This window comes from Macaca fascicularis, chromosome 1, assembly GCF_037993035.2.
Source record: "Macaca fascicularis isolate 582-1 chromosome 1, T2T-MFA8v1.1".
Taxonomy (NCBI): Eukaryota; Metazoa; Chordata; class Mammalia; order Primates; family Cercopithecidae; genus Macaca; species Macaca fascicularis.
Window position 1 is genome coordinate 175,163,194 of NC_088375.1, and position 12,375 is coordinate 175,175,568.

The window sequence follows — 12,375 nt, forward strand, 5'->3', positions numbered from 1 at the left end:
CACTAGCACCCTGAGTCTAAGTGAGTCTCCTTGCTCTCTTTAAATGGGGGTGGTGAGAATGTGCACAGCCATAAAAGTTGCTGTCCACATTAAGTGGCGTCTAGGTAAACAGGCAGCATCCAGCTCATGGGAAGTGTAACACATTGGAAAAACTCTTTATTGTTCTGCTTTTGAAACAAAACATTTAAAATGCAGTCTTTCAATTAGCCTGGATTCAACTTTGCTCTTTCTGGATTACGTACAGACAATTTTTGATGGTAACCAACGTGAGTTTAGTCTGCCCCTCTTGCTATCTTTTAAGGGACCATTGGCGCAGTTCATCAGGCTCATGAGTGGGCTGGATATAGCGCAGATATTTAGGCCCCAGTTAAAGCCACTGATGACAACGAGTTGTGGTGGTGGTGGGGACCCAGTCATCTGCATTTTAACTAGCTCCATGAGTGCCTATGCACACTCAAGTTTGAAAACTGCTACAAGAATGGAAATCAGATTATTAAAAAAACCCTATAAGTCATTCTAAGTTTAAATTGAAATACTCTTTTTATTTGTTTATCTATATTATGAATTTGATTTACGATGGATGATTGGAAGTAATCAAAATAACCTATTTTCTCATGTTGCCCCTTCATATATTTTCCATTCTCCATCTCTAGTAAACAGTAATTTCTAACTAAAATGGGAACAGAGGGAGGTCATGTGGGGTAATTTGTCATCACCACCAACAAAATGAAGATGGGAACACTTACAAGTATGGGCGCAGAAATCCTAAGGGGCTCTGGGAGAACATTCATTCACCAGCTCAGACTGCAGGGAATATGAGCAAACTTTTAACGTTTTTTTGTTTGGATTTGAAGACTGGAGAAGAGATAATGGGGTGAAGAGAAAGGGGCAGAGATAAAATTCCTCACAAAAGACACTGGCAGAAAGGGGAGTGGGTATGAGACAGTGAAATCAGCACTGCCCACCCTCAGGCCTGGCGGATGAGAAACAGTGATTATGAAATACTTAAGGTAGAGATGCAGGAATACACAGTTTTCTGTCCAACCATGACTCTTCAGGGTAAGTGCGGTTGCAAAGATAAAGTGCTAGGCACTAGTAGGGAGCAAATAATTTCGGAATCCTCCCCAGAGCCTGACGAAATAAATATCTGCTTAATTTCACTTAAGTAAGCTTTTGCTCTAAGCTTAAAATGAGATGGTATCTTTTTTACTACTTTAATGGATGATCATCCATTAGTATTAAAAATTGTAACTACACTGCCAAGGCACATGCCTGATAACGAAGAATATTCCAGATATTTTTCACATCAAAATCAGTGCTGAGAAAGCTATTTGAATAGGTAGGTTTGCTTGAAATTAATTTTAGCATTCAATCTCTTTGGCTGGGAATTTAAGGCTTTTTACATTCAAGCTTTCAACCGGGAGTAGCTAATACTTGTTGAGTGCTTACAACGTGTCAGGAGAAGGCATTTCTAAAATAACTCTGCGAGGCACTATTCCCATCCCCATCTGCAGAAGGGAAATCTGAGGCACAGAGCAGGTAAGCTCTTTACTAATAAGTGGCAAAACAGGGGTTTGAACCCAGGCAGTCTGATTCCAGTCATGTTTAAAATGAGAGGCTCTGGGCACACAATAAGACACCTTGCTCCATTTACTAGGTAGTACTTTTCCATTGGTTGACACAAGGGTTGCACCAAAGCTGACGTGAAGACAGAGGCACACAAATAAGGGTTTGAGTCTTGGATCCAGTCTTTCCTGGTCCTGCAGCCTTAGGAAAATCCCTTCATCTCCTCGAGGGTCAGTTTTCTCAACCATTCGTGGGAGGTAAAAATACCTTCCCTATTCCAAGGGTAGGTCAAAAATGGCAAGTCACCACAAAAAGATTAAGATTAATCTTTGAGATTGAGATTGTCAGCATTAACAAATTTAGTAAACAAAATTAACATCAACATTAATATTGTTGATCTCTCCACCACACAACCCCAAGAGCTATGCATCCCATTCCTACCCTGATCTAATAAGCCTGGCCTTATTCCCCATGATTGATGGAACCCAGACTCCTGTGATGCTTTAAATACACTTTATTAGAGTCACTTCTCCACCCCGGGTCTCAACTTTCTCATCCATAAAATAGATCTACAAACATCCAGAAGGTTATTAAGTAGAAGCTCTATCTTCTACTATAGATATAAATATGCATTGGTGTAAGTATGGGCTAACGTAAGTAAAGGCACAAACATACCTAGACACACACAGACTCACTAGCCAGGGTAAATAGGGGAGAGCTCATAAGCTTCACAGTCAATGGGTCTGGGAACCCAACTTTGTAATTTATTAAAATGTTAACCTTTGGCAAGATCTTAAACCTTGATTTCCTTGTATGCTAAAGGCCAAAAATAATTGCAGCTTACAGTGTGGTTGTGAGCTGACAATAGTGAATAGTCAAGTACCTAGCAAAACACTTGGCACAGCATAAGTATTCAACGAATGGTAGGTGAAATAAAAATAACGGCTTTGAGCTCTTTGGAAGCAACTCAAATAGCAGGTGTTTTTATTATTTCCAGCTCTAGAGGAGATTCTTTGGAGCTTATTGTAGATTGTGACAACACAACAAAGAGATTTACTCAAGTGTGGCTCAGGAAAACTAATTTACCTATTTAATGAGCACCAGTGAAGCTGGCTATAGCCATTAAATGGGATATAACACATAAAATGGAATAACAAATCAGGAGTCATTCCCTTTTCCTAACCTGGAGACAGTGGAGCACAATGGGGCGGGGACCCTGGCTGATGAACTAGGTCACTCAGATTCTAAATTTGACTCTGACAGTAATATGCTGGGGTAACTTTGGATGATTCATCATTGTCTGGGCTTCAGTTTTCTTATCTGCAAATTGAAGAATTTGGTATAGAAAACCTTTGAGCAGCCTTTTAGTTCTAAAGTCTATGATTACTCATTATCCAAACAGGAGGGTATGTATTAAACTCAAAATGTTATGGTTTCATGGCAGGTTCACAGCCATATATACTGACGTGTGGCACAAGATTTAAAAATCGGGGACACATGGGGAGCTGGCAATAGCCCCAGGCCCTGGATTCCTCTCAGTTTTCTTCCACAGAGTCAAAGTCTGGTCTCTCAGCTAAGGCCAGCCTTCTGCAGTCCAGAGAATCACAGCACTCCAAGAAAGCCTTGGAGCTTGGGAACAGGAAACTCAAAGTTATCCTTCCCCCACGTGAGATCTCTGCCCCTCCCTCCACCACATGAGCTGCTGCCACGGCTCATGGAACTGCCAAGGTCTCAGGCAATGGTGGTTCATATTAAACCAAGCCTCAACTTAAAACAATAAACTTGCAATCCCATTAATACGTTCTTCCTCTGCCCTCTGTGATTCACATCCAGGAACTCTCAGAGTTGTCCTTGCTCTATCTGCTCAGGGACTGGCACTGGTTTCTCCCTCCAGATTCCACGGCATGACTTTATCTGCATTTCTAATCCCCCCACCCCCAATTTCTTGCAGACCGTCTGCCTCTTTGGATGCATATTCTCTCTCTTTTTGGATAAGCTCCCTCCTGCCCCCAGCTTTTGGCCAGCGCCTGGCCTGGCTCCTGCGCAGCACGGTTCTGTTCTGGTCTGATCTGCCTACTTGGCAGAAACACATCACTACTGCTTCTGACCCCAGTGTCCTCAGTGTCAACTCATCGTCATCCCCCCAGGCTGTCTCCTCTGGGTACCAGGTGACATTTTCCACACTTAGAACAAGATTCCAGGCATCCTCAGCAGGGTAGGGCATAAGAATCTATATTTTCTTAAAGTCTCCCTCACCTATATTTACCAACTCTTATTTCTGATTTTTCAAAACCCTCTCATATTTATTATCTTAATTACTAATAATAGTAATTAAATAATTACATTGATTTAGTGAAGACCGGCTATGGGGGTTCCATGCTGGATGATGGGCATACAAAGATGAACATGATTTGGTGAAAAAACTGAAATAGTTGCAAAGTATTTCACAGATACAGCATAGACAGCGACTGGTGTTTTTCTAAGAGTGGATTAAATTTGGAGACGTTTCCACAAAGTAACATTTAGACTGAGTGCTGATGGATGAGTAGCAAAGGAAAGGAGGTGGAATGTGCATGATGTGCTGAAAGACGGCCAAGCGGTCTCGTGTGGCTTGACTCTGAAATAGATGGGGTAGAAACCATTCTGTCCTTCCTACTCCTCAGGCTTCACTTCTATTATTTTCTTAATCTCACAACTACTTTTACTGAAGAGTCAATTTGACAACATATATTTCAACCAAGTACTAATGTATCAGCAAAACCCTTATTGTGGGCTGCTTTTTGGCTTCCACAGAAATAAGCTGAATTGATGAAGGGAAATAATATCATTAGAGGTGTTCCAGGAGAGAATAGGGTTTCTCACGTCCAGTGCTACTGATATTTGACATTTGAAGCTGGACAATTCTTTGTTGCAGGGGGTTGGCCTGGGCATTGTAAGGTGTTTAGCAGCATCCCTGGCTTCTACCCACCACATGCCAATGCCATTACCCCTTCCCCAGATGCAATACACAAAACTGTCCCCAGACATTGCCAAATGTCCCCTAAGGGATAAAATCACCCCTGGTTGAGAACCACTGGCCTATAGAAAAGGTATATGAATATTGGAAGCAGACTCAGTTTCAGATCTTGCTATGAGATTAGTTATGTGATTGTGGAAATGTTATTCTTTCTGCCTTCAATTCCCTCATGTGCAGAATGGGGAAACAATCTCTACCTTGTAGGCTTATTGTGAGGAGCAAGAGATAAGTCTGAGCAGTATCCGCTAGAGTACTTGGCACATAGGGATGCACATAAGAAATGGTCATCACAGTAGTACCAGTCAGAGTGGTGGTTCTACTTGTTCTAATTAACAGTTATTATTATTTTATTATTAGAAATGAAGCCTAGTTGAAGTTTAAAAGTCACAAAAAAGAAACAAATTCCACTTTACCAGGAAGTAATAACAGGGAAAGAAACATGTAATTAGATTACTGGACATCACTCCCTCTAGGAATCCTTTTTAAGTCTCAATTTTAGGCCCATTTTACGTTTTTCCAAAGCCTTCCATACATGGCACAAGTAATTGTAACTGTTTATTTACTTGTCTGTTTTCTTTACTAGAATGCAAATTCCCAGAAGTCCACTTCTCTCTCATAGTCACTGTCTAAACCCATGAACTAGTAAAGTAGGTTGTTGATAAATATTATTAAAGACTTTCCTTTTTCAAAATTTGTTACTTGCCCACATTTTAAGGGTCAAATTAAAGAGCAGAGTGAACCACGTTTAAATAGATAGGCCATCATTTATAACACAGTGATAAGTGTGCACAAAGCATGGGCTTAAGTCACGCATCTCTCATTTAACTGTGTAGCTTTCAGAATGTTAGGTAGTCTTGTAAGCCTCAATTGTCTCACCTGACAAATGGAATAAAATGATAATATGTGTAAAGTTGCTTTAAGAACTGAGTGTAAGATAATAAATATCTATTCTTGAATTTAGAATACACTGGTCTCAGCTGTTTGCTGTGCAAAATGAGGGTACACATACCTGTCCTAACTTCACTACAAAGCTGCAATGAGGAGCAAATTCTATAATGAACATAGCTATGTTTTGTATTAGTCCATTCTTGCATTGCTATAAAGAAATACCTGAAACTGAGCAATTTATAAAAGACAGCGTTTTCACTGGCTCAAGGTTCTGCACACTGTATAGGAAGCATGATGGTGTCTGCTCGGCTTCTGGGGAGGCCTTAGGAAACTTACAATCATGGCAGAAGTGATGGAGAAGCAGGCACTTCACACAGCCGGAGCAGGAGCAAAAGAGAGTGGGGCAGTGCAACACACTGTTAAACAACCAGATCTGAAGGGAACTCATGCACTATCATGAGAACAGCACCAAGGGGATGATGCTAAACCATTCATGAGAAATCCACCACCATGATACAATCCCCTCCCACCAGGGTCCCCTCCCACACTGGGGATTACAATTTGCATGAGATTTGGGTGAGGGTCCAAACCATATCATGCTTCATGACTCAAAAGTTTACAAATGCAATGAATCACTGCCAATAAGTATATTTCTTTGTCCATCATGCTACATTTAGTATATATACTACTTATAAATAAATGCTCCCCCCAAATCACGTTAGCTAAAGTCATAGCCTGTCTACTCTGTCTTCTAGAACACTGATAATGGTGAGACATGTAATTGGCATGTTTTATTGTTCACTGGAACAAATTATGTGTTGTTCTAGGGAACGAACCAAAGGCCCTTTTTGCAAGACTGGCTCAATAAATTATTCCATTAAAAAAGAAAAGAAATTCAAAATCCTCATTTTGGCCTGGCTCTGCAACTGAAATGAGCACTTTAAACCAATTCAATATCTGGCCTAGATGAGCAATTTAAGCCAATTCAACATCTGACCAAGAATCCAATACTGGTAATCAAAGAGTTGTGCTAAACCAAGGAACAAAGCTTGCTCTTGGCCAAAACTTGGTAATGTGATGAGGGTAAAAAGGAGGCAGATTTCCAGACATCTAGAAGAACCCAAGCTTTTGCTCCTGCAGAAATGAGCCAAGTATAACTATTGTATAGGGACAATTGCCTTTGAATGAGAAATTACTCTCTCTCTCAGGTATAATATTCATTCCTCAGGGAGGGAATGCCATTCATTCATTCACTCATTCACTAAATATGCATGTGTTAAGGGTCCTCCATATGCAAAGCACTCTGTAGGCTGCTGCAGTAGGAGTATGAAACAACAGGGTGCCCAAAGAGTTTACAGATTAGTAGATGAGTAGTAGAAGAGGCAGATTAGTAGGTGAGGCAATCTGGCACACAGAAACCTGTGTGTGCCAGATTGTAAGCGTAAGACACAGTGGGGGAAAAAAGGGAGTGCTTAAGTCAACTTGGGAAGTTAGGGAGGGCTTCCCAGAGGAGAACAGGATTCAAGATTTGATGGATAATCAGGAGTTTGTCTGACAGATAAAAGCAACTGAGAGAAGAAGGGCCTGAGACAGAAATCAGGTTGTTATTGCCTTTCAGGACAGTTGGGATGCTGGAGCCAAGAACAGAGCTGGAACAAAGTTAATGTTATTTTTATAAGCTAGAAAAATATCAGCAGCAGGAGCCCTGGCCAGAACTACTCCCACAAAGTACAAACAAAGCTACTCCTATCTTCTGACTGTCTGCTGGAGAACTTACTAACCAGTACCTTAAGAACAAAATGTTCTTTCATCATTGATTTTTATTCAAACAAAGTCCTTCCTCCTCTTTTTCCAGAACTGGGAAAAGCATGGGTTGAGTTTTGCTTGCTTCTTTGATCTTTATCCTCCCATCCCAGGCCTTCCTTGGGAATGAAAGTTCAGGGGTATTTCTCCAAAGCAGAATGCTGACCCCTCATACTAGTCAGAATGTGGGGTCTAAAGCAGGCCATGCCAGGTCAGCATTTGAAGTGACTACAGTTGTCAGGGTTTGTTGGTGAGAGGCCTGGATGGCCTCTCCCTGGATGGCAATTCCGAATCCAAAGCTGGTCTGTACTTGACATTCAGAAATCTCTTAACATAGAGTTCACTTAGCCAGTTCTTGAGGGTATTTCTGACCTCAACCTATACAGAATCACAAAGTAGTGAATCCTGCATTCTGCTGTCTCTCACTCTCTCACTGCATAAAAGGAAACAAACGTTCTGAGAAGCACCATATTTGTAGGCAGAGACAAAATCTAAATCCAGAACTTAAAATTCCATGTTGAGTGCCCTTATCATAGCATCACAATATGTCTCAGGGATTAGCTGTCCCAAACCTATATTATTAAGCTACAAACATGCAGGTAGGAGAGAACAATGAGAATTTTCTTTCCAAAACGAATGGACTTTGCCTGATTTGTTCACTGCTGATAATCTCCAGTGCCTAGACCAATCACTGACAGGTTGCATTCACTCAATTATATTTAGTTAATATAGAGTTGGACCCATGGACAACCTTTTCAAGACTTTCAGGCCTCCGTTCACCTCTACATCCTAATAGGGGTATAGGAAGGGCAGAAATGAGAGGAAACATTTGCTCCCAGGCCTCCTGTCTTTTTTGATATATCCTAATCTTGGATTGGCTGTAAGGTGAAGGGTAAAGGAAGAGGCCTAAGAAGGCATAATAAGGATAAAACATAGTCAACGTACATTAAGTAAGTCTGTACTATCCCATCGTCATGGACTAGCACCTTCCTGTGCCCTTCCCAGCCACTGCTGGCATCTAAGTTCAGGCCTTAAAGAATGCAAGATTCTTATTCTATCTTTCCATTAAAAAAAAAAAACAAAAAACAAAAAACTATTCTATCTTTCCACTAACAAAAATAGGAAAGTTACTAACTTACTGCATTAGTCCGTTTTTATGCTGCTGATAAAGACAAACCTGAGACTGGGAAGAAGAGGATGTTTAATTTGATTTACAGTTCCACAATGGCTGGGAGGTCTCACAATCATGGCAGAGGACAAAAGGCACGTCTTACATGGTGGCAGCAAGAAAGAATGAGGAAGCAGCAAAGGCGGAAACCCATAATAAACCCATCAGATCTTGTGAGACTTACTATCACAAGAATAGCATGGGAAAGACCGGCCCTTATGATTCAATTACCTCCCCCTAAGTCCCTCCCACAACACGTGGGGATTCTGGGAGATATAATTCAGTTGAGATTTGAATAGGGACACAGCCAAATCATTATCATTCCGCCCCTGGCCCTTCCAAATCTCAGGTCCTCACATGATTTCAAAACCAATCATGCCCTCCCAACGATCCCCCAAAGTGTTAACTCATTTCAGAATTAACCCAAAAGTCCACAGTCCAGTCTCATCTGAGACAAGGCAAGTCCCTTCCACCTATGAGTCTGTAAAATAAAAAACAAGGCAGTTACTTCCTAGATACAATGGGGGTACAGGTATTAGGCAAATACAGCCATTCCAAAGGGGAGAAATTGGACAAAACAAAGGGGTTGCAGGGCCCAGGCAAGTCCAAAATCCAGCAAGGCAGTCAAATTTTTAAAGCTCCAAAATGATCTCCTTTGACTCCAGGTCTCATATCCAGGTCACACTGATGCAAAAGGTAGGTTCCTATGGTCTTGGGCAGCGCTGCCCCTGTGGTTTTGCAGGGTACAGCTTCCCTCCAAGCTGCTTCCCCAACAGTCCTCCAAAGTCTTAACTCATTTCAGAATTAACCCAAAAGTCCACAGTCCAAAGTCTCATCTGAGACAAGGCAAGTCTCTTCCACCTATGAGCCTGTTACCCAGTACCAAAGTTGCATCCACATTTTCAAATATCTTTTCAGCAACGCCCCACTCTACTGGTACCAATTTACTGTATTAGTCTGTTTTTATGCTGCTGATAAAGACATACCTGAGACGGGGAAGAAAAGGAGGTTTAGTTTGACTTACAGTTCCACATGGCTGGGGAGGTCTCATAATCATGGTGGAGGGCAAAAAGCACCTCTTACACGGTTGCAGCAAGAGAGAATGAGGAAGAAGCAGAAGCGGAAACCCCTGATAAACCCATCAGATCTTGTGAGACTTATTCACTGTCATGAGAATAGTATGGGAAAGACCAGCCTCCATGATTCAATTACCTCCCTCTGGGTCCTTCCCACAACACGTGGGAATTCTGGGAGATACAACTCGGTGGAGATTTGAATGGGGACACAGCCAAACCATATCACTTAAAGCATTTACATTTTACGGGGAACAAAAGGCTTAAGCCAAAGCTTCTAAGGGTAAAACTTCTGCCACTGAATATCTCTGTTTAGGAAAAAGATGAGGGTCATTGGCAGTCTTCCCTCCTGGAGGACATAGTGAGTCCTGGGCAGGAGTGAGAAGGTGGGTTTTGGCACGTCCCTGAGGGAAGTCTGGGAAACTGACAAGGAAACTGTAGTGTCTGCAGCTCTTCAAGCAGCAGTTCTCTTTCTTTCAGCATATGCTGGTCCCAGCCAAGTGCCTGTCACCCAGGTAGGGGTGGATGATTGACACTGTCACCCCAGGGATAATTTTGAAAGCATGACAGGGAAAACTTTTGTGGCCTCACGCATGATCTGGAATGTCAGGATTGCTAGGGCACAGAAACACTCCATGTCTTTCTAGACCTTAAGTTCTCTCTGTGCTTGTACATAAAAACCAAAATCTTAGCATTCCAATCAAAAGCACACATTGCTCACAATGAAAAGTATTTGGAAAGAAACAACCTTGCCTGTAATCGGAACTACATCACATAGCATTCAATCAACCTACATATATTAGGAGTTGTTTGCTAATTCTTAGGCACTGTTTTAGATCCTGAGGACAGAGAGATGAACAGGACAGACATGTTCATAGACTGATGAGAGCGATATTACTCTGGAAGTCCATGTAGTATGTAGAACAAGGCACCATTTAATAATCTGTTGCATAAGAAGGCAGATTAATCTTTACTATTTAAAGCCATCTCACTTTATTCTTGCCTTAATGTGACTATTCATTTAATAAACTTATAAGCAACTATAGGAGCCAGATATAGGGCTTGGCCTGAAGGATACAGGACAAATAACCTAATGTTCCTGCTCTCAAGGAGTTCACAGTCTAATGGAAATGACAAGCAGATATATTAGAAATTACAATGCAATATGATCATTTCTTCAAACAGTTTGCTGAAAAAAGCATAATTTTGAGAATTTCTAAATACACTTGAGTGTTTCATGGAAGGCTATGCACAGCAGAAATCATCTGATATGGGTCTTGCAGTTAGAGGAAGAGTTAGCCAGCTGGAGTAGTGGAGGACCAATCATTCTGGGCAGAGAACATGTGTGCCAAGTCACAGAGGTGTAAATGCATGGGCACAGTAAGGGCAGGTTGATGGAAGTGTCTGAAAGTATACACACATAAAATGGAAACACAGCTCAACAAAGCAGTGCCTTCCCTTACTTTGTGAAATGTACTCTGATGTTTTCTACTTTGTTCTATTCAATTCTGTTCCATTCTGTTGTGCAAATTCAGTGGTCATGTCCCGCTAAATTGATCTCATGAATTATAAATCATAGTTTAAAACAAAACACTGTTAGAATGAAAGGCTAGGGAAAAAATATATGGCTATAGTTGAGACGAGAGATGCTGAGAACCAGAACAACCTCCTCTGCAAAAAACACACACAACCTGCAATAAGGATGAGGAAGACGATAGTCATCATTCTTTACTGTAATTCTTTGTTTCCCTGTGTGTTTTCCCATTAAAATCTGGGGAAGAGACCTTGGTTTTATTTGGTTTTGTTTTAAGTTCACTGTCTCCTAGCACCATGCCTGGACATGGTAAGTGTTCAACGGGTGTTTTGTGAATGAACAAATGAATACATGAATGAAAGGCTTGAGAGTTATGTAGAAGATAAAATCAAGACTACAAGCAAGGAACTGGATATAGGACATAAGCCAAATATATTATTAAAATAAATCTATGAGACTTATATGGGTTTTGGAGTACCATTACAAAAAAACAGTAGAGCTAAGTGTGGTAAGAAATTAACATATCTTTTCTGAATTTTCAGTAAACAAAAGAACTATGCAGAAAGTTATTCAAATAAATTTTTTTCTATTGCCATGTATAAAGAAATTAATACAATTATAAATAAATTTTATCATTAATGAAAAGTTCTATAATTCTATCCAAATGCCTAATCTTGAACACCAAAGTCCTTGACTTTTGCTTTAAAAACAGAAAAGGAGTGTCATCGGTTCTAGGGAATATTCCATTTGAATACGGTTTTGGCTGTAGGCAACAAATAAAGAGATTACCTAGTCCTCCTGCATGGGCATCAATGAGTGAAGCTGCAACCGCAATCCCAGGGAGAAGGCCAAGGTCTCTTGCTGCCTCTGGTGTGAGCCCATTTCCAAGAGAAGCTCCAGGAGGTAGCACTTGGTTTCCTGGGTAGACATGAGAAAAAACAAACACATCAGTTTGAAAAACACAAAAGTAAACAGAGGGTTTTATTTAAGAGAAACTCTTTGCTCCCTCCTCCCTCCTCTGCATTTGCAAAGATAAAAACCATGCAGTCATCAAGAGGCCCTTTGCTCATCCAGTGACTTTGGTGTACATGCTTGGTACCTATGGGTCATGCTCTGGGGAGCTTTACAAACCAGGAGCTCTAAAGCATCATTCAATCCAAAGATTCTGAAAATGGAAAATTTCAAAAGGAATATAAACACAGTAGCTTCTTAAATACAAGGTTCAAATGCTCAAACCATTCCAAATGGGCTTCCTAACACGGTAGATCTACAAACCTACTTAAACGCACATGAACCCATGTGTTCATACATGCATACACCCTCTCTA

General features: G+C 41.0%; 1 protein-coding gene across 30 annotated transcripts in view; it reads right to left on the reverse strand.

Moving 5' to 3' along the window:
* FGGY (FGGY carbohydrate kinase domain containing) overlaps positions 1-12,375 on the reverse strand; it is a 452,310-nt gene that overhangs the window by 219,875 nt on the left and 220,060 nt on the right. For 29 of the 30 annotated variants that reach the window (XM_074005584.1, XM_065521686.2, XM_065521719.2 and 26 more), the window contains one exon: positions 11,838-11,966. In XM_074005584.1, the coding sequence (XP_073861685.1) occupies positions 11,838-11,966 (129 nt within the window). Of the gene's footprint in view, positions 1-9,465; positions 9,549-11,837; positions 11,967-12,375 lie in introns of those variants that run through there. The other variant, XM_045370113.3, reaches the window with a different exon arrangement.